The 22,296-nt window shown below is 38.9% G+C and overlaps 1 protein-coding gene across 1 annotated transcript; it reads left to right on the top strand.

The window, feature by feature from the left end:
* Positions 1 to 526: 526 nt before the first annotated feature.
* Positions 527 to 21,891, top strand: CASP7 (caspase 7). Its single transcript, XM_039709416.1, has 7 exons — positions 527 to 625; positions 1,781 to 1,893; positions 16,508 to 16,656; positions 17,504 to 17,632; positions 18,084 to 18,259; positions 19,735 to 19,873; positions 20,390 to 21,891. Exons 2-7 carry the CDS (start codon positions 1,781 to 1,783, stop codon positions 20,611 to 20,613), a joined length of 930 nt encoding a protein of 309 aa, XP_039565350.1. The 5' UTR covers positions 527 to 625; the 3' UTR covers positions 20,614 to 21,891.
* Positions 21,892 to 22,296: the final 405 nt, after the last annotated feature.

Genomic DNA, 22,296 nt, shown 5'->3' on the forward strand with positions numbered 1-22,296 from the left:
ACAGCTATTAAAAAGTGGTAATTTTGGTTTCGCTGGGATGTGGTTGTCATTACCTGGGGAGCGAGGAGGGACCGGGGGCTGTGCCCGAGACCCTCTGCCAGGGGGACGGACGGGGACAGGGACAGGGACAGGGACAGGGACAGGGACAGGGACAGGGATGCGGATGGGGAAAAGGGTCAGGGAGGGGGACGGGACAAGGGTCAGGAATGGGGATGGGGACAAAGGTCAGGGATGGGGACGGGAAGAATGGTCAGGGATGCTGGGGACGAGGACAAGGGTCAGGGATGGGGATGGGGACAAAGGTCGGGGATGGGGACAAAGGTCAGGGATGGGGACGGGAAGAATGGTCAGGGATGCGGAGGACAAGTGCCGGGGTCGGCTGTCACTTAGATGCTCTGGGTTCCGACAGACAAGGGTCAGGGATGGGGACGGGAAAAGGGTCAGGGATGCGGAGGAGGACAAGGGTCAGGGATGGGGACGGGACAAGGGTCAGGGATGCGGACTGGGACACGCCAGGGGAGCCCGCCCATCCCCGGCGCCGCCCCGGGAGCGCCGCCTGCCTCTTTTGCTTTAAGTTTCCTTTAAGTTTCGCTTTCGCTCCCGCGCGGCCGGACCCAGCAGCAAGGCAAGCCCCGGGCCCTTCGCGGCCCTTCCCCTGCCCCTGCCCGGGCCCCTGCCCTGCTTTCCTGCCCTCGCTGCCCGTGCCTTGCTGCGTTCCGCTGCCCGGGCAGCCCCCGCGGCGTGCGCGCTCTGCTTGCTCTATCTGTGTGTCTGTGTGTCTGTGTGTGTGTGCTTGCCAAAGCCGAGGCTGGACCCGGGACCCGGCTTTGGGAGCTGCTCTTACTCTCGGGGAGCTCCCAAAGCTCTGCCGGTGCTGCTCCCTGGCCGGGTGGTGCAGCCGTGGAGCCGCGGGTGCGCTCTGGGCTGCTGCTGCTGCTGCTGCTGCTCGGGTGGTTTTCCATGTAAACGTGTGCTCTTCGCAGTAAATGGGTGATAAACGAAAATTTAACCTGCCTAACTATGGGAAAGGGGCAGGAATCACTGCTGGTTTCCTGATGAAAGTCTGGGAGCAGGTGTTTCAGTGCATCCACCCCGAGCAGAGGTCCTGCGTGTGCCCGTGCTCCTCTCCGCGGAGCTGGCGCGGATCCTTCTGCTGTGGTTTCCCAGCTGCTCGGCGATGAAATTAAAACCACCCATAGGAAACGCACAGGACTCTTGCACTTACACACACATCTGACTGTGTATATGCAAATGAAAACACAGGAGCCTTGCTTTCATCCCAACCTGCTTCTTTCCAGACCATGGGGAACTATCTGGGAACTGCTTCTGTGGTGGGGACAGCTCCCTTGGGCACATGGCAGGGTACTTGGGACTACCCTTTGCTGGCCAGGTGTTGGGCTTCAATGATCCCAGGGGTCTCTTGCAACTCAGAATGTTCTGCTTCTATTTTATGATTGTTTTCTAGGATTCTGTTATCTTTCACCATAGAATTATTTTTGATTTTGCTGTAATCTGTTTTTTTGAGAGTGATGTTAGACAAGTTCCTTATGGTAACTGGCATGAGAAAATAGACATGGCTGGACATGTGCAATGCCACAGCAATTGAGGACCAAACATCTGTAGCCACTCCTTCCTGAGGAAGAAGTATACAATAAAACTGACTAAAACCCTCAAATGTATCTTCTATAAGCCAGACCATAAATAATCTGGTTCACGGAAGTATTTCTAAAATGTCAGTGCTCACTGAGGGACACTTACATTCTTGTACTTTCATTTGCAGATGTCAGAGGATCAGCGTGATGATCTCCCTTCTGGAGAGGGAGATGGTGAAGATGGCTGTGATGTAATTGATGCAAGGCCAGACAGAAGCAGCAGGTTCTCACTTTTTGGAAAGTAAGTTCCTACTTGTACTCCTGTTCTTCTTGTATCAGCTGCCATGGTATCCTTTTAATCAAAGAAACATAAAAAGGCTTGATTTGGTGTTCAGTTTGGTATGTCCACAATATTATTGATGGTCTGGATAGAAAGGTGGTTTATGTTGTATGCATTTAATGTATCTTGTCTGTACCTTAAAGCATTTCTTTTTAATATCCCTTGTAGGGAAACCTATAATATCTCCCATAAGTTTTATTTGGCAGCTGAGAGACCACCAAGTTCATTTAGCATCAATTACAGTCCCACATCTTAAACATTGACCTTTGGTGGAGCTGGGAATTGAATATGCCATTAATTATCTATTTTACTGCACTCAGCTCAGCTAATCTCCAGCATCACTGGAATCCCTGCTGACTGTCTAAGTTACTTTAAAGCCTGGATGTGCCATCTAGGTTGTAGCACAAAGAAGCCTCACCAAGTCTAGAGATGTAACCCCTTACAGAACACATTAAAAGCCTTTCATTTTAAAGCATAGTAGTCTCACTGAAGCATAAGCTTACTTTCATTAAACCAGTGGGAAGCAATAACTATTTACTGCTCGTCTGTACTCCTGAAAACACTGGATAATGTGATTAGAATTGCAAAAGATGAAAAATGAACACGCAAAGTTTATAAATACTGTTGGATGTCAGCAAATGGCTACTTCACATTGGATTTAGTGAGATTTTGAAAGAGATATTTGATACAAAGTCTAATGTATTTACAGAGAGGTTTCAATTTTTTTTACTATCGGAAATTTACATTAAAGTAAGCAATGTAATTCAGAGAGTACATGGCTAATATACTTTTATTTTTGTTGTTTATTCTGTGATTTTAATAGGGATAACAAATTTGTGAGAGAAGTGAAGATGCTTTAGTCTTAGAAGACTTTTGATGTGCTGTTAAGCAAATCACTGTACTTTGTCTCATTTTATCGTTTCTCAAATATGTTTCATGATGTGTATGTGTATTATTAATTTTAACAAATAGACAAATGTAACATTTGTTTCTAAATCTTGTCAAATATTTTTTCAAAGGTTTCTTTCCAACTTTATAAAATGTGTGTTTTGATATTTAATTTGGTCTTCTTTACAAGAGGTGATATGCTAATACTATTACTAAATTATGCAACTCAAAGTTAATAATTGCCAAAGAAAAGGCAATAATCAGCATTTCTATGACTTTCAATAAGACATTTTTTAAATAATTTGGCTATTCATCAGTTTGAGGCATTCATCTTTTGGGAACTCCTTGAAGATGCAATTTGCAACATTTTTCTTTAGAAGTAAAAAATTACTCAGATTAAGTATGAGGCAGTTGAGACAATTCAACTTAGGTTTTGTAGGGAAAAAAAAACTTCTGAGAAATCTAACAGAGTTTCTTGAAGAAAGTAGTGATTTGTTAAAGAGGAATGAGGTGCTTGACAATTAAGGTATTTGTCTGTCTTTGTCCTACAGAAACTAAAAGTCCTTGGTCTGAAGGAAGATAGGGGAGGAGTGTGAGAGGATAAAGGCAAATGGGATCTGATCTGAACTATGACTGTGACAAAGGAGAAAGTGAAGGGAGAATGATCACTCTTTGTGCCTCACAGGGAATCTAGGGGACATGCAATGAAAAGTTCATGCAGTAGATTTAAAAGATGTGTTAAGATGTAATTTTAGCATGGTGCAGAATGTCACTGTGGCCAGGGGATATGCAGATGTCAAGCTTTTAGAAAAATTAAGAGATTAGATGTATGTGTGGAAGAAAATTCCAGATGTTAACATCTTTGGTGAAGATGTTCCTAAGTCACATCTCTGTGAGAATATATTCTGTATCCAATTTCTTTTGTTTGCTTTCTTCAAACACATTTGAAGAGTCAGTACTAGTCAGTACCAGATACCAGGCTAGATGTGCTTGTACGTGAGCCAGTGGGGCTCTCTGCCTTGATTGCCAAAGCTTCATTTTGGCATCCTGAAGAAATCTTAAATAAGGTGTCCAGAAAGCTTTAGACTGACTACAATTTTATTGTCCTTTTTTATTTGTTTTATCCACCCAGTCTTTTACCAGTTGTGCAGTTCTCTCAATTAAGTTCTTCACTGCATTTCATGTACTATTGCTTAACATAAGTGAGTTCAATAGGAAAGCAAGTAACTTGTGATGTTACATAAGCACATTAATTTTAATTTGAGAGAACAGAGCAGTGAGAAGCCAAATTCAAAGCTGTGCAGAAAGACCAGCTGTTTCCAGTAGCTTCACAGCTCCAATTTGCCACTCTCTGGCTGTGACTGGAGATCTGCCTTGTTGCAGCAGTAACTGGAAATAAATTAAAACCTTACTCACTACAGATATTTCTCTCTGAGAAGTCTGTGAGGCTGCTGTACCAAGGAGGCCACGAGGCTCAGAACAAGCCAGGATGGGCAGATGCTTCTGACATCTCAACAACTTGGGGGAATTACCTCCTACATATTTCCTTCTCTTCGGAAAAGTGCTAATACTTAGCTAATGTTGGTGAGAAGAGCTGTCCAGTGGGGAAAAGAGTTGGAAGAAATTTTGGATTAAATATGCCAGCCGGGTTTTTATTTAGCCACTAGATGGCAGGAGGGGATTAATTTTGTGCACTAAGAAAAGAGCAGAAAATCGGCTGTGCTGCAGTTGAGCAAAAAGTGATGTTCCAGAAAGCAAATAGTGCACAGGCACATTTTTGGTGCACAGCCTTGCACATTCTGGCAAGGCTATGCACCCAAAATGTTTAAAACCTGTTTAAAAAAAGATTCAACTAAGGTTTTCAAATGTGTATTTTATTTTTTTAGCTAACTAGTAGAATTTTTCCCACATGAGTTTGGGGTTTTTTACTATGCTATGTGTGCTCTTTTGACACTTCCAAGGCGTTAAATATAGTCTTGCTTCTCCACAGGAAGACTTAATAACTTCATTTGGTATCTTTTGTGTTTTATGATTGATAGCAGCAAATGTATTTTAGCATCCAGGCAAGCTAATGTAACATGAAATGGAATAAAATTGCAGTTGCATTGTGTTAAGTAGAGCTAAGATTTCTCTTAATCCTAATAAAGTTGTTTTCTTTAAAAAAGCTGCATCCAGAAATTCCCAAGGCTTGGTAGACTTGCATTTGCACTGTAAAAAACCCTGACTGCTCGTGGGCTTCAGTGAAGGAACAGTGCAGAAGTGTTTTGTTATTAGCAGTATCTAGGCACCAGTTTTATCCTAATTTAATTGTACAAAACCATTTGTCATCTGGTTACTTTTATCTGCTCCAGCCCTACTGTCTTGTTTTACAGTCAATATTCCCCTTTTCATCTGGAAACAGGAAACAGAGATATCTATTCAAAAATCTTTACAAATATAGTTACAAGTAAAAGGGTGTGATTCTATAGTGCCCTCAATGCAGATACATTAAATGATTGTGAGAAAACCCCACTGAGAAATTTCATGGGTTTTGTGGGGCATGTAGTCACCAAGAATATTTTAGTTGTTTAACACTGCAGATCCAAAATATCTATTTTGTAAGATATTTATTTCTGCCAAGTCACACCACTTTAAAGTTTGAGACCTTTGAGTAATTTGAAAGTTTCCTGGAAATGCCAGTGTGCCTCTCACCTTCTGTACTTCAGTGGTTTTGAGTTACATAGTTAAGAATTGTAAATTAGTATTTAGATGAAAAAGATTCATGGATATTACCTTTTCTTTTCATGTGTACAGTGTTTATTTGGGTTGTAGGACATCAAAGTAGGGAAACAAAGATGTTACCAAAGGCTGTCTCTTTTAACTTCACGACCCTTGTCTCAGTACAGTCATATTTCTCAACATAAATAACTTTGTCCTTCAAAGCATCCTCATTTTTGAGGTTCATCCTCAGCTGAACCTCAGGTCTGGAGTTGTAACAGGTGTAGAAAGTTGTCTTTGTTTCTAAGCTTTTCTGTTATTCCTCTGTCTTCTGGGATCTATTTTCCATCCACTTTTCACAGTATGACATTCATTCTGAATTGGAAGGGACCCACAAGGATCACCAAGTCCAGCCCATAAGTGCCTGTATGGGGAATACCAACAGTTTATTTTTATATTGATTTGTAAAAGAAGCTGCTTTTCAGGTAGAGCTTTTATGGAGAACAGTTTCACACTGATGCAGATACATATGTTTTCCAGAGTTGTCTGTTCTGTTACACATTTTTCAGCGTCAGAATAGAATAGACCTTTCAAAATAAATATTGCTAAGAAAAGTATTTCTTTTATCCTTAGAGAGACTAAAAATAGCAAGCTACTTTAAAGCAACTAACAGCTGATGAATCATTATCTGAAGTTATGTTCTGGGCTGCAAGCTCAGATGTCTGAGCTGACCTCCTGTTTCAGCCTCATGTTTCCTTAATGTTTCTAAGGAAGTCACTGTGTGCCTTAGTTTGTCCTGTAAATGGGTGATGATCTTTTCCTTTTACTGTCACACCTCCAAAATCTATCACAATATAATTTTAATTTTGTTTAGAGTTTGTTCTGCTTCAGAACAAGGCAAATATCAATCGTTTATGTTCACCTGAAAGCATCAAACATGAAATTTCAGAAGTAATTTATAGTCTGGAAAAGTTCCAACAAAGACAATTAAGAGATTGTAGCAAGAAACAACAGGCATTTTTCATTTTTGTTACTCTTTTTTTTAAGTCAGGGGTTGTTTTGTTTTTGTTTTGTTTGCTTGTTTGGGGTTTGGTGAGAGTTTTTTTTGTGTATATGTGTATGTGTTTTGGGGTTTTTTTGTTGTTGTTTTGTTCAAGCAATTTTTGTTATATCTGGAACTCAGCTTCTGGAGAGCACTGCAGGAGTATTTAACAATGGGTGGAACCTGTGGCCAGTGCTTGTGCTTTCCCTTGGGTGCTGACTGCATTTACCTCATAGGAAAAGCCCAAGTATCTTCAAATAGTGTTTAGTCTATATTACAAGAACTCATTGATTCACAGTCAATATTTGTTTCCAGTCTCCTTAGAGCCTTTTTAATGTGAAGTACAGCAAACACTGGGTTATCCAGGAACTGTAGCTGAAGTAATCACAGTCAAGTATCCTAATTACTTTTTGTAATTAGTGTAGTAATTTATTTCCTTCATTACAACAAACTCTGGGCTGTATCATACAGAATTTGGAGGGCAGCTATTTTGTGGTGTCACACTTAAGCTTTCAGAGCAATCCAGAGAAATTTAAGCCAAATTTATAACAAACCCTGTTTGAGGGTAAATGTGTAGGAAGTAGTTGTATTAGTTAAAGTATAGAAAGGCTTTGTAAGCGATGCATGTTAATTTGCATTATTTTGCTAGAAAACATGTGTTGTGTAAATGTTGTGGATCAGGTTTTGATAGAAGGGACGTAACACAAAGTGAAGTCTGCCTTCCCACCTCCATCTCAAAATCTATTTTCCCGTACTCTTACACAGGAGCAGAGGTAGAATGAGTGATGGGAGGGCGTTTTCTGCTGGTCAGCAAAGGTGGCTCAGGCTGCATGACCTCAGCTGGCAGGGTGCTGGCCGGGGGGGTTTGAATGGCCCCACAGAGCAGAACAGTCCAGCGTGACCCACTGCTGACACAGGGGAATGCCGGGCCCGAGCTCACAGAGCATCCTGCTCTCTCTGCAGTGCAGCCCCGAGCATGGTGGGCTCCCAGCACTGCCAGAGAACACCAGACTTGCTCCTGAGGACAAGCTGAAGCTGTTTTCAGATGCAGTGTGGAGTACCGTTTGATGATGAGCCAAGGTACTGTAGATTGTTATTCAGCGCCTTCCTTCTCTGCCACCCGTTTGGAAAAATCATGAGTTTATACCCTAAAACAGTTCAGTTTAGCTAATCCAAGCTCCACTGGCATTTTGCAATTGCTAATCCTTGCCAGAGTGTTCTCTGAGCATTAGTGTTTGGAGGGCTTGCTTTAGTTTGAGTCATTTCCAAGCAATCCATATGTACCTGTTAATTTCTTTTAGTACCTATGAAAGGTAAAGTATGCTTCATCTCTTTTTTTGCATATAATTGTCACTTGCCTATGTACATTATACTGCCTAGGGTATGATCCTGCAAGATTGCACTTTCCAGAACACCCACGGAAGGTATGGATGTGCAGGTTTTCTAGAAATTAGCAGAAAGCCTTTCAGCAAGCAAAATTCTTTATTTGTAAAAATTTACCTTTTGGATGTTTTTTGGCTATTATGTTGCATACAATAATGTGAGGCTTGCTTGGCAGATAAAATGCAGCTAATTGAGAAGCTGAATCTCAGTTACAAAGTGATGATTGAGAGTTTAGAACTCCATTTTGGAGTCATCACACCACAAAATTGTCATGTGGGATGTAAGTGATCCCTAAAATATTTAGTGCACAAAACTAGGGCATTGCTACCTGTTTCTTTTCTTTTTCCTTTTGTCTTTTTTTAACTGTTGTGAAATGTGGACAATATTAGATCTGTCTGTTGAAACTTTTTTGTCCAAAGTGCAGCTGGCTTAGTCCCAATGCACTTGGTCTGCTTCATTTGTATATAATAAATTAAATTGCAGTTGTGGTTTTGATTTGAATTAGTTAAGGCCATCACTAACACATACTTTAAAAGACAGGAAGGCATATTTAGATTAACTATCAGAACTTCAAAAAACGTTTACAAAGTGTGCCAGAAGTTGTAGTCTGAGGCTTGTTCTTTCAAACAGCTCAACTCTTTCATTATACTGTGAGTTGTCTTGGACTGAGTTTCTCAGTTTTACGGGTTTTTAGAGAAGATTCTCTCTCCTAATTGGAGATGGATCTGAAACTGAAATGGAACAAAAAAGCTACAAGATAGCTTAGTGTCCGAAAAATGTCTTATCATGAGGTATTGAAAATGTATTCAGTGTTTCAATTGATGTTAAATAGTCATACAGGCACTAGCATTGCTCTCTCTGCAGGGAAACTGATGTGTAGTAATCAAAGTTAGGAATTTGTTTCTGGACTGAGATCCACTGTAAACCTCCATAGTAAAGGTTTACAATAAGAATGTAAATAATAACTTTACAGTAAGAATGGTTTGTTCCATGCATTTTCTTTCCAGGAGGCACCTGTCAGTAAGCTAACCCACACACTCTAGACATAAACATTGCACAGATGGACAAAATATGAATTTTAAAAGTATTCTAGTTCAAAATCAGTACTGGATAGAGTCCCAGATGGGTCAGGTTGGAAGGGACCACCGTGGCTCATCTGGTCCAAGCTCCCTGCTCCAGCAGGGGCATCCCAGAGCAGAGGGCACGGGATTGCCCCTGAGACTGGCTCTGTTGGTTGGAACATGGGATATCAGTTTCTTTACTACCCTCCCCCTGGAAAGAAGCCACATGGTCTGCAATTGCTTTATAAAATACATTTGTTTAGACTTCATTTTGTGATGGAAGAACTGAGACCAAGAATTGCAGAATTGCTTTCCCAAAGTGATTCCACAGCAGAAGCACAGCTCATTTTGGCTTGTTTAATACCTTTCATCAAGTTAATTGGGCAAGGCACAGCTAGCATATGGTCTTAATAAATAAATTTTATTCTGTGTTGTACACTCGGATGTGATATTAAGAAATTTAGGAAAATGACAGGATTTCTTTTAAATAAATTGAAGCAGTTTATTTTGCAAATTTTCTGTGAAATCTGTTACAGTACTCTTTCATGTGCCATATCAAGAACAAAAGTATGTTTTTAGTATAACACTGTTTTTTTGGGTGAATGAACTCAGTCCTGTCTTGGAAAGAATTTTTTTAATGATAGCTTAGGTCCTTCCCAGCTCTAGTATTATCTTGATAAGTTAAAGGAAATAATCACATTGTTTACCTAACTCCTTTCTTTTGATACAGCAATATTTTCTGTTCAAAATTACTGTGTTTACCATTATTTGAAGGGCCTGTGACATGAATTTCCAGATGAACAAAAGGTGGTACTGTCCTAGGTTCCTAACTTCAGGTTAATTCAGAGAAAAGGCTTTGCCTCTGCTGGCTTTCAAACTGGCTTTGTTTAGTCAGCTGGAAATCTGATTCCAAAGATGCCCTTAAGAACTCATGAGCTAATGGGCAGTTCAAAAAGATACTGAAGGCTGATTAATTCCTATGGCCCTGTCCTTGAGAACATTTACAGTCATTATTTTATTGCCTGAGCAGTCCTGTTGCTCCAGGACGAAAGTGGAGTGTGTTTGTTGGGGCTCTGGTGTTCCAGGAGGCACACTGGCCATTTCCCTTTATTCCACTCATTCCCAAAAATTACTTTCAAAGCTTAGACATTTCAGCAAAGCAATATATAAATAGGCAAGGGCAGCACAGACTTCATATATCATCAATAAATGTTAACTTCAGACTCCAGTGTTATCAGCTTAGCATGTTTTACTGAAATTTTGAATTTCTTTAACAGATGAAACAAGATCCTGACAGTGAACAGAAATCTAGGAACAGTGGGGTTTTGTGTGTGGCACTGTGTTGTTTATGTTTGCTATTCTAAATTGCAGCTGTCAGTTTTCATGCCTTTTGTTTAAGACATCTGTGTGCGTGGGTAAGCAATGTAGGCGAAGTAATGTTTAAATGCTTTTTAGGGAACTTCTGTGTGCAGTTTTGTAGGATCCTTTTTATACTTTCTGCTAAATGAAGACTTTGTATTGTGTGGAAAATATCCTGACTTTAATATTAGAATTTTTTTTCAATTTTCTTTTGACATCTATCTGGAATATATTTTAAAATAGCCTTCTAAAGACTGGTGATTTTGTTGGTGCTCGTCTATCAAACTCAGCAGTCCTTTGCTAACATTTGCTAACAGGGAAATTGAAAGTGTGCAATGCTTACTTGCACTTCCTCCTGTACAGTTAGAATTGCCCCTTTTTCCTCAGGACACTTCTGTTTCAGCTATTAAGCTTTTTCTTTCAATTTCTGTCATGGCACATAATTTGCAAGCCTGAGTATGCACTTTCAAATGCACTGTAATACAGCTTTAGTATATGGTCTAGACCTTATGGTTTAGTCTTTATCCCATGCAATTTATGCTTTCTGATTTTTAACAGTAAAAAAATATTCATTTTTATGAAAGACAATTCAAGTAGTGATACACTGTTCTTGTCCAGAAATGTTGCTGTTCTGCCAACCTGATGCAGTATTAATGGAAAAAGGCAACAGGATAATCTGTTATTTGCTTGCAGCTCTAAATCTGTGTGACACTACCAAAACAGATCTGACAAGGAACAAAAAGTGTGGCTTAGAGAATTTAAGATATAAAAATCTCTAGTCAGGTTTAACAAGTGCCTTTTGCTTGATATTGCCAACAGGGTTCAAGATTTTTAAAAAAATTCAAACTGGGGAGAGTGTACAGTAATTAGAGGTGTATTAAATACGGTGAAATTAGATAGAATTAAGGTATAAAAGTATTAAAGCTGATAGTTTGAAGAGAAGTTTATGTAGAAGTAAGAAATCTTAATGCATGATCATCAGAAGGCATCAGAAGTATGAATTATGGAGCCCAGGTCAGACCACTAATTATTGATGCTAAGGTAGAAACATAGAACAAAATATTGAACCTTATTTTGGCTAATTTATAAATTCTGTTTCCTGTTCTGTTTTGGTTTTGTTTTTTTGTTGTTTTTTTTTTTAATGAATAAATCTAAATTGATCTCCAGCACATTCAGTTTTACTGCACATAGCTTAGTGATGCCTTGTGAATTCAAACACAATTGTATTTGCATTTCATTGTTTTCTGTCTATCCTTTCACTGTCTTTTTAAGTAAATAAGTCCAGTCCAGGATTTTTCCCCGGGAGAGCAAACAGCATTTTTGATGAGCAGTAGTCACAAACATAATTTATATTGTGCATGCAACAATGGAAGGAGAGTGTGAGTTTTTAGGCAGAAAGGGCAACATAAACTGCATAAAAATAAATCAGCAATAGCCTATGTAAATTTCTCAAGAGGCCTTAGAACTAATGCATTGTCCCATGCATTCCACAATGTTGTAACTTAATGGGAAATTTATTCAAATGAAACCTGTATAGAGTCCCTCTTTAATCCATTACAAACAACTGAGATGCTTCCCCTTAGGGGAAGCATCTCAGTTGTTTGTAATGGATTAAAGAGCATTGCAGTTTAAGACACCTTGCTCCCACAACACTTAAGGGTATGAAAGTTCTTGTGGCTGTCAGTGGATTACCTGAGAATGTTTCTGTCCACTGCTCTAATCCTGCCCAGACCCTACAGAAAGGCTGAGAAATGTGACAGAAACGAGAATAAAACTATTCACCAATGTCAAAAAAGCATTTGGACTCCTGAAGTGATGTTTTGTAAAGACAGCCTGTTTTCAAGGGCAATTTTTTTTTAATCTGAAACATGTTATCAGTTATTCAAAACTTATATTGCACATTGTATAAAAGAAGGAAGCCAGAGTAAAACTGTTAATGTTTTGAGATATTCCTTATCAAGGAAAGGCAAAGTTTACTGAACTGCATAGAGCAGAGTAAGACACAGTTCTCTCCTTTTGTGGGTTTACTTCAAATAGAAATGAATGGAATCAGTGTGGCTTTTTCCACCCAACTCTGAATGTCAGCTCCCTTAAATTAAATAGTGTAGAATTGTAGATTTTTTTTATCTGCTTACATTTTTCAGTACAGCAACAAAAGGCCCTAATTTTCTTGGGAGAGAAGGGGACTACAGCTTTCTTTAAAACCTAGATATCCTTCTGTAATACCATTTTTAGAGTTTATTTTGAACAACACTCCCTGGAAAAGAACAGTCATTTAAATAGCCAGGCAGAGGAGTAGATGAATACTAGATGAATAAAGACAGTGCTCAAGGAAGCCTTCGACCTGCACATGGATTCTTAATATGCTGGTATGTCACACTCATGTATGGTAGCAGCAGGAGTGGAGGAAGGTGCCACTAGAAAGGACATCAAAGGAGAGAAAATCACAGCTGCTAAGAGACACTGCTTTATTTTTCCTAAATAATCTTCAAGCATAGTTAAATGATGTTGGTGATAATTTTATCCTTAAATCTTGAACCATATTGAAACAATAACTTATTCCAAGTATGAGAGAAAAGAAGGTTTGTTGTGATAGGTACCAGTCCTTTAGATGATGAAGTCCACTGCTCGTGCAAGTGATGTATCTCCATTGACTTTGGCAGAATTTTAGCCACTCATGCTGATTAAACACTACTACTATTTAAAAGTTCAGTAACAAAATGATAAATAGGACAGATAAACTTTAGTTTTATGTTTGAAAAGTGAGAAGTTGATAATAATGATTTTCTCAGGGTTGATACTGACTGAGTCTAGACTTGATGAAATCGCATTCCCAGATATGCAGTTGGCAAGCCTGAGGCCTGGATTTAGAGACACAGTGAGGATGAAAATGTGCAAGCTATATGAGAGTGCCAGAGTGGAGTTTCAGTTTTTCTGAACTTTTGACCAAAGGGAGAAAATTTGAAATACGTGACAACAATAATGAGGAGACTATTTCTGTATAAGGGAAGGATTAGTGACCACTAATGGAGTGAGGAATAATGGCACAGCTGTAATTAAGACCTGAAGAATGAGTAAACAGTCATGAAATTCAACTTTCTGTTTAGTCCAGGCAGGTTTGAATCTCAAAAGAGGGAAATTAAAGACACTACATGTCAGAGAAGCAGAAAGAAATCAAGCAGAGGGCACATAGTTTAAAACATTTTATAAAAGCATATAACTAATCTGTGGAAACCCTTTTGGAAAATACAATCGTTAGAAAGCTTAGTAAGAGCAGCAGTAAACATTTTTACTAGCTAGTGTCCAGTTCAAAGTTCAGAAAAAAGATTTAGGCTTTCAATCATAAGTCTGCCCATCATTGACAGAAGATTTCGTTTAAGGCCTGATTATTACTTATTTGTAACTTTAGTAATTATCATTACAAGGTCTGATTTAGCTTATTGAATCTGAAAAGTTGCACATTATACTGTCAGAGTAGCCAGTCAGGCAGTTCCCATATTGTGCTATGTGGGCACAGGAGCCAGAATCTTGTCTGGACTACAGGTTCAAGCTGAGTATAATCCACAGCCTTTGCTCCCTTATTTATTCAGTTTGGACTGATGCCAAAAGATTTCTGGAACTTTTTATTGTCTTCCAGTAAGGAAGTGATAGGTGTGACCGTGCTGTGGGTTTTGGGTATCTCATTAACCTGTTCAGCTTAGGAGGAAGCATTGGAGTGAAACCACAGTGTCGTGTGTGAAGGAACGGGGAAATGAGCTGCCAAGGCTTGTCTGTGGTGTTTGCCATGGACTGGCACAGGGCTGCTGGCTGCTCTTGAGAATTCCAGCAGCAGGAATTACATCCCTCAAACTCACGAGTATTTCTGCATGAATGAGTGCAAACTGTTGAACTTGGGAGTGAAGTGGTTTCAGAGAAGTTGCGTGGCTGCGTTGCTGTGCCACTTAACCCTTGCTGCTGTTTTCAGTGGGGCTTTTCATGGGGTAACGTGGCTGCCTGATTTCTGGGCTGGAGTTTGGTGCTTCCCAGCATTTTAGACAGTGCAAACATGCTGAAATGGGTCCATCCCTGAGTGTTGACAGCTGTTCATGGGTTGGACATAAACAGAAATGTGTGTGCAATCCCCTTGAAAATATCCTGTTGTCTCTAACAGCCACTGTTCAATTACTTTTTCAGGAAATCACTGAAGCCAAATAAGTCTGTAGAAACTGAACCTTCATGGACCTGAGTGGTTATTTGTTTTTCTGAAATTTCTTTTACTCTCCTTCACAAAGAACTGTCTGTTGATGGAGAACCAGGGGAAATTTTAGCTTAAAATCTCTTTGAAAGTCAAATGTAATATCAGCATCATTCAGCTCTGACTGATTCTTTAAAATAATTATTTAAGAATTGGTTAAGACTTTTTCTTGAGGCAAAGCATATTTAATTATTGCTTCCAGAGCCCTCAAGAAGCATATGCAAGGATAATATCCGTGCTTGCAATTTGTCAGAAAAAAACCCTGTATTGCCAGATATAATCCTCAAGTAGATCCAGTTCAATATCTTGTTTTTCAGTCTCCAAGGGAAGTCTAAAAGAGGACATAATATTAAGATGGTCACATGTAAAAAGAGTATAATGGAAGCCTGCCAGGTGCAGCTATTTAATTTGGCCCTTTTTAATAGAATGTGGTGGCACTCAAAGATAAGAAGCTGTTTTGAAATTGAATTGCAGTAGCATTTATACATGATGAATCATTTAAAGAAGGTTTATTATAGATTCCAATTGGTCTTGTCCTTTAGTAATAAAAAAGAGGACACTTAGAACTAAAAGACAACCATTGTTAAATCAGGCAGGTAAGAAAATAGATTACCTAAACATTTAATCAGTTCATAGCAATCTCATGTCTACAGGTTATTATTGAACCAAATTAATAATTCTTTAGGAAGATGTCAGGATGAGAATAGTGAAAGTACTTAAATTAATTGAGGTTATAGGAAAAATTTAATGCTGTTATAACCAAATTGTACTATACAGTTATTTGTGCTGTGAAAGTAGTTTATGTTTTCCTCTCAGACATCAGCAATAAATCCTATTGGAAGCTGGATGCTGGAACAAATAAGAGAGGTGCCAATAACTTCTGCCCTTTCCAGAGCATTGTTTTTAAGTGGGCTCCAAAACTTGCTTATAATTCTGGGATTGAATCAGACTCCTTATAGGCTCTTACTGGCTTCAGTTTTGCTTGAGGAAATCTTAACCACAGCTGAAGCCACCTGCTTGGACCAAAAAGTCCACCTGGAAAAGCAAGTACTGCTGAGTTCCTCATGCTTGTGCATCAGGTGTGCATTCTGGCTGTAATTGATTTGATATCAATACTTTATTTGGATTAAATCTGTGAGTAATGTCTTTGCTATCCCTTGGCATCTCTTTCTAATACAGTGTAAGACTCCTGTACATAGCAAAAAGATCAGTACACAGTCATATAACCAGAGAAGATTTATTAATATAACCCACTAACATAATTATTATAATAGTTTGATTTGTTTTTTCTTCGGTTTTATTTGACAAAGTTCAGGTATCAATGATTACATTGAAATGTGCTTGGGTTTTTCATAGGTTCAGACTGCTGTTTGGCAGACTAAATTAACATGTGACTTGTTCACACCTATAACCTTTATCAGTAGAACTTACCTCCTTCTTAGTCTTAATCTGCACAAAATTTAGGGATGATGGTGATTCAGTAAACAATTCTCATCACACAGCTGGGTAAACTGCATATCTTCATGTTCCTGGAATAGCTACTATGGGAAATCTGTCTGTTACATTAATTACTTACAGTAAAAGTAGAATATGTCCAGAAACAGTTTGCAAAAGGTTGCTGCCAGCCTCACTTCATGTAGGCCATTTTTTTTATCTCTGGGTCAGGATCTGTGTCCTGCTGTTGGCTGCAGTCCACTCCAGAGTTATTTCACCTCGTCAGAATCCATCCGCACACAATCATCACTTCATGGAAATCACAAGATCTTAATGCCTTGATCCAAAATGTAAATGAAGAAAACAAATATTGGAGAAGGAGAAACATTGGGCAGGGCTGCACGAGTGGTTTGAATTACGGTAAACAGGCCGCGCATGTGACTGGTCACTAACAATAATTTCATTTAATTCACTTAGAAAAAGGAAGAATGGAGAAGAAGAGCAGCCAAAGCCCTCTCCCAGTAATCAATACCGAATTGTTACTCCCACATTCCAGTATAATATGGATTACAAGAAAGTTGGCAAATGTATTATTATAAACAACAAAAATTTTGAAGACAAAACAGGTAATGTTCTTTCTTTGATGTTACTCATTACAGAATTTTTATACTTTTTTAATCAACAAATATTCTAGTTTTAGGACATGGAATTTTAATGAATGTTTTTCTCTTTTTTGATAAATAGTTGTTCCTAAAACTTTTCCTGTTCTCTAACACCTGTGTTAGAGTGGCTCTTTTCAACATCTTTTCAGTATGTGTCTCAAAGACCATGTCTCCTTGCTGTACCAACTTCAAACTCAACCTTTGTTCCAGAGTTTAAAACCACGTTGTTAAAATTTGAACTTTGGCATCTGCAACCCATGTTATAAATTCTCTGTCCCTGAGCTGCAGCTATGACCTACAAAAGCTAATAGCTGTAGGTGTGCTCTGTTCACACTCCTGCATTTAGCTTTCCAGACCACATGTGGTTTCAAGGTAGACAAATACTTGTGTTATAATCAGGTTTGTAGGATTTTTCCTGTACACTTGGCAAGCACAGTAAATTGTTTTCCCCAAAGATTCTGTATCAGATCCTTTTACTGGGTATAACAGAGACACTTTTCAGCAGGTTTTCCATGGGGTGCTTTGTGCCTGCATAACCAAAGGAGATGGATCATCCTTAGAGCTCCTGTGTTTCAGGGTGCTAGGAGCACGCCAGCATTTTTCAGGATAAGATATGTGTTAACACTGAATATGGCCTTATTTTTAAAATCTCACAATTTGTTCTCAGTGCTGCTAGAGGATTGTTTTAAAAACATGTCACTGAGACATTGTTTAATTTTATCAATGATAAACTTAAACATTTGCCTTTGAACATGTGAATCATTTTGAGTTGTGTAATGTGCAGTCAACCATGTTCTTTGTTTCCTGGCAGGAATGGGCACACGCAATGGCACTGACAAAGATGCTGGAGACCTTGCTAAGAGTTTTAAAAACTTGGGGTTTGAGGTTGATATACACCATGACCGAAGCCGTAATGATATGGAAAAATTAATGAAGAAAGGTGAAAATTCAGAATTGTACAATAATTTAGAGGTGAACAGACCTTTGGAAGTCACTGAATCGACTCCCTGCTCACAGCAGGTTAAAGTAGAGCAGATTGCTTAGGCCCCACACATACAGTTTTATGTATTGAAGGATTTGTTTTCTGAGTGGACTGGGCTTAATTCAGAAATGCACAGTGTTCTTGTGAAGCACTTATCCTGTGTATTAGGTGAAGAGCCTTCATATTAGATAAGGGGTTCAGCCTGTTGATTCCAATGGGCTAAACTCAGAGTCAAGTGAAGGATGCATCCATGTACTCAAGGTACTCACCACATTGTAAAAGATGATCCACTCCTTATGCCTGACAGTAGGAGCCCAGTGTGTATTTACCCTCAGAAAAATGCATTTGCTAGATATAATTTCCATTTAAAACATGGCTTTCTTTTGACTCAGAAGTGCTTGCCTTGTAGCTGCTGAGGAGAACCACAGTGATGCTGCCTGTTTTGCCTGTATCCTCCTAAGCCATGGGGAAGAGGGGCTCATCTATGGCACAGATGGACCCATGGCTATCAAGAGTCTGACTGCGCTGTTCAGAGGAGACAAGTGTAAAAGCCTTATAGGCAAACCCAAACTGTTCTTCATTCAGGTAATAGCCCTGAGGTAAATACAGTGCTGCAGCAGGGAAAACATGCTCTGTTGGTTGTCTGCCCTAGAAAAAACCCTGTAGGTTGTCTTAATGAATGTTGCTGGAGGTTTGTGAAAGAATGTGTGGAGAGTCAAGTTGTCTGTGGGTAAAATTATTGTTTGTTTTTAGAAGATAATTTATATATGAGATTTGCAGGTGTAATGAATATTATCATTGTAATTTTCTACAGGGTTTTTCTTGGTAATATGTGGACTTCAAAGCAGAAAGATAAACTCACTTTTGTGCAGACAGAGCTAAGGCCAGTACATGATTTTCAATAGGAATAATACTGTCCAGATCTCTTTGAATTAAGGCTATGTCTACAAATTACTGCATAAGAAACACTTTTCTTTCCCTCAGTAGCCTAAAAATTTATATTGCATTTTTAAATTTGCATGTAATTATTTGTACTAGTTAATACAATTATTAGTTAATGTATTAATTATATTAGTTAAAACTTTTAAAGACAGCTGTTTCAAACAGCATTAACTGACGTATCATGGGTCTGAATTCTCTTTTTTACATACTACATAGCATTATTTGCATATAAGAGTTGCAGCAGATGTGGTTTTCCCTAGGCTATCCCATCAATTAATTCTCATCCTCAAAGTGAAAACTGTTTTAGACTCTTCATGCTACTAAAGTGATGTTTCTCCTAATTACACTTTTGAAATGGTTACTTTATAGACTTTAAAATTATCTTAATAAAGGCAATCAGCCCTGTCATATAAGCCAGTCAGACTTGTTCTTTTGCAAGAGCTGTCAGTCAAAGCTACTGATCAAGAGCTGAAAATTACCCACCAGGACCATTGTCCCAGTGTGCCCTTTAGCTAAACTCATGATTAAGAGAAAATTAAGAATCAAAGAGATAAATGGAAAAGTATTAAAAATGCAATATACTGGTAATGGGTGGTCAAACACTAGACCACATTGTCCACACTGTAGAGTCTCCACCTGTAGAGTCCACTGTCAAGAAATTGTCCAAAGTCAGCATTATGTAATAATTGGGTGCTGAGAATGACTCTAGACTGGTAAAATTAATCATGGTTAGAATAAACCAGTGCTGACGTGGCGCTTGTTGACAAACAGCTGAGATGCACAGCCTCAACGCCTCTGCCTTCCTCTGCTTACAAAATGTATATTTTTCAAAGGGTAAGCTAGTAAGTTTATCACTGAACAATCGGATATCCCCCAGAATCGTATCTCTGCTTTTAATACATGCAAAGTACTGCTTAGAATAAAAAACTATTAAAAGCCATTAAAAAGCTTTGATGAATACTAATTATTCTAAAAACCTTATTTCTGCTTACTGGAAACATTCTGTTTATATTCTCTGCTTTCAGGCCTGCAGAGGCTCTGACTTTGATGAATACTAATTGTTCTAAAACCTTGTTTCTGCTTACTGGAAACATTCTGTTTATATTCTCTGCTTTCAGGCCTGCAGAGGCTCTGAATTTGATGAAGGTATACAAACTGACTCTGGACCTGCCAATGACACCCTGGAGACAGATGCCAACCCGAGATACAAAATCCCAGTAGAAGCAGATTTTCTGTTTGCTTATTCCACGGTGCCAGGTGAGGAAAAGAGGGTCAAGATGGGGGGAGAAGCCTGAAAACTCACCATCCATACTGACTGGATTGGAGATGGACCCCTGATGATAAATTGTGCACTGATGGACAAGGCACAAAGGTTTGGTGTGCCTTGGGTATCCCCCACTTCTACACTGGCTGCAGAGGAAAAGGGAGATTTCAGATGGCAAAGGGAATGTTCTGGGAATCCTGCCCTTCTGTGTCCTGGTGTGCTGAATGTGTGATGAAGGCAGGAAGAGGAATAGTTACAGCACAATAGTTATTCTCTGTGTAATTTTACTTCTTGCAGATTCCCTTGTGCCAAAATGTAGAGTGGTGCTTAAGCAGTGTGTGGTTTGGAGAGTTAATATACGTTATTCTCAGTTTTAATGAAGTAGGATGTGGAATATAATAGTTAAGAATTCAGCTTTCAGTGTGTGCATTGTCAGTCTTTACCCAGAATCTTTCACACAAAAGAGCAAAAATAACTCCCTGTATTTTCTTCCTCGTCGTTCCTGCCAGGTTATTACTCCTGGAGAAATCCTGGAAGAGGCTCCTGGTTTGTGCAGTCTTTGTGCTCTGTGCTAAATGAGCATGGAAAGCAGCTTGAGATCATGCAGATCCTCACTCGGGTCAACTACGTGGTGGCCACCAATTTCGAGTCGCAGTCGGACGATCCGCGCTTCAGCGAGAAGAAGCAGATTCCCTGCGTGGTCTCCATGCTCACCAAGGAGCTTTACTTCTGAAGGGGCATTTTAGTGCAGGTTTTGGGTGGAGATGTGATTGTGGACAGGAGTAGCACACTTTTAATAACAGAAATGTGGTAAGGCAAGATTTTTTTAATGTTGTATAAGACGGGGTATCTGATGGATGGACAATATGCAATATTTTAAAGAAGCTGTGGGCCAGCCTGACAGCTATTACTGATTATTGTGTCTTGGTTTCCCTTAGTGTGGCTGTCATGATTTATGGCTACTGAAGATATTATGAGTCAGCTACCTGACCCATAAAGCTTTTTCCCAGAAAACAGATTGTAAATTAAAAACAAAAAGATCTTGAGACTCCTTCTCATTACTACTAGCTCATGGAACCATAACCTCCTTGGAAATTTCCAAAGACCATCATATTATGGGTATGTCCAGTAATAAAACAGTTTGTAGCTATTTAAAAGGGTATTTCTTAGTATAATATATTAATTTTCTTCCAGTGAACATCATTCATGAAGGCTCATGGTTGCTCTGTGCTCAATCTGGAAGCCAGCTTACTTAGTCATCGTTCTAGCATAAGATGAATGTATAAAATAATCAATATTTTTAGATTATTTACCTGAACAATATAGAAATGTAACAAGTAGAACAATCAAAATTAAAATCTTTGTAGAAGATTGGCAGATTTTACTTGGATGGAACCATATTTAAGTGCCTTTGTGAAGATATTTTGCCTTGCAAATGACAATTGACTGAGAGAACAACCTGAAATAATGGTATTGCATTTCTTCTGCTTGCAGAAATAAAAATATCTGCTTCTTGATTCAAAGGTTAATGACAGGGCTTTAAAACATTAAAATTTAATGTTGAAAAGGTAGAATTATATGTTCCAGTAACAAATGTATGTTTAGATTTAACTTCTAGATATGAGGAGTTTTGCCAAAACTGGAAATGGTTACTTGAATCAGAAACTAGAAGTGCCTTCTTAGTTACTGTACAGTCTTGATTTTGTGTTTTAGAGTTTTGTTGGTGATCTTTATATTTCTACTTTTTATATTTCCTTTAGTTGGTAGCTAGGTCAAAAAAGTAAGTTTAATGATTTGGTTAAACTGATAAACAATTAGTTGTTCACCCTTTTCCAGTTGATGTACTCTACACTCCTTGCAATCTTCTGAGAAAATGAAAACCAAGTTAGCAGATGGTTAAGTTTATTTTCTTAAAAATACTGTGACATAGTGAGATACATATTTTTTGATAAATTTACAGTTGTTTGAATTAAATAAATGGTGATTTATGGAAATACTGAGCATGACATCAATAAAAGCCTTTTTTAAAAAAATTCTTTTGTATTTGTTTGTCACTCAATCTGGTAAAAACCAGCCAAGATATGTCCCAGTCCCTTTCTCTTTAAGGAATGCAGGTGGTCTCTGGCATCTTTTCAGTAGGAGGTTTACAGTGTCAGGGGAAAGGTAGGTTAGAAAAGTAATTTGGCATTGGGTGACTTAGGTTGGACAGGCCATGTCCTCTCTTGGAGTAAACCAAAGTTAGTGGAAGTGTTTTAGTGGAAATTCTGTGTTCCACCACTGCTTCATCTTGCCCTTTATACACTAAATTGTACCGTGCTCTAGCAGTGCATGTAAGTGTGTTCTCCCTGCTGCTTCTGCCAAATAGCTCCAGCTTAAGCTATTTTCTGGAATTAAGGATGTTCCTGGTTTACCATGG

The sequence above is a fragment of the Passer montanus genome, unplaced genomic scaffold (genome assembly GCF_014805655.1).
Source record: "Passer montanus isolate IOZ18808 unplaced genomic scaffold, ASM1480565v1 scaffold21, whole genome shotgun sequence".
NCBI classification, from domain to species: Eukaryota; Metazoa; Chordata; class Aves; order Passeriformes; family Passeridae; genus Passer; species Passer montanus.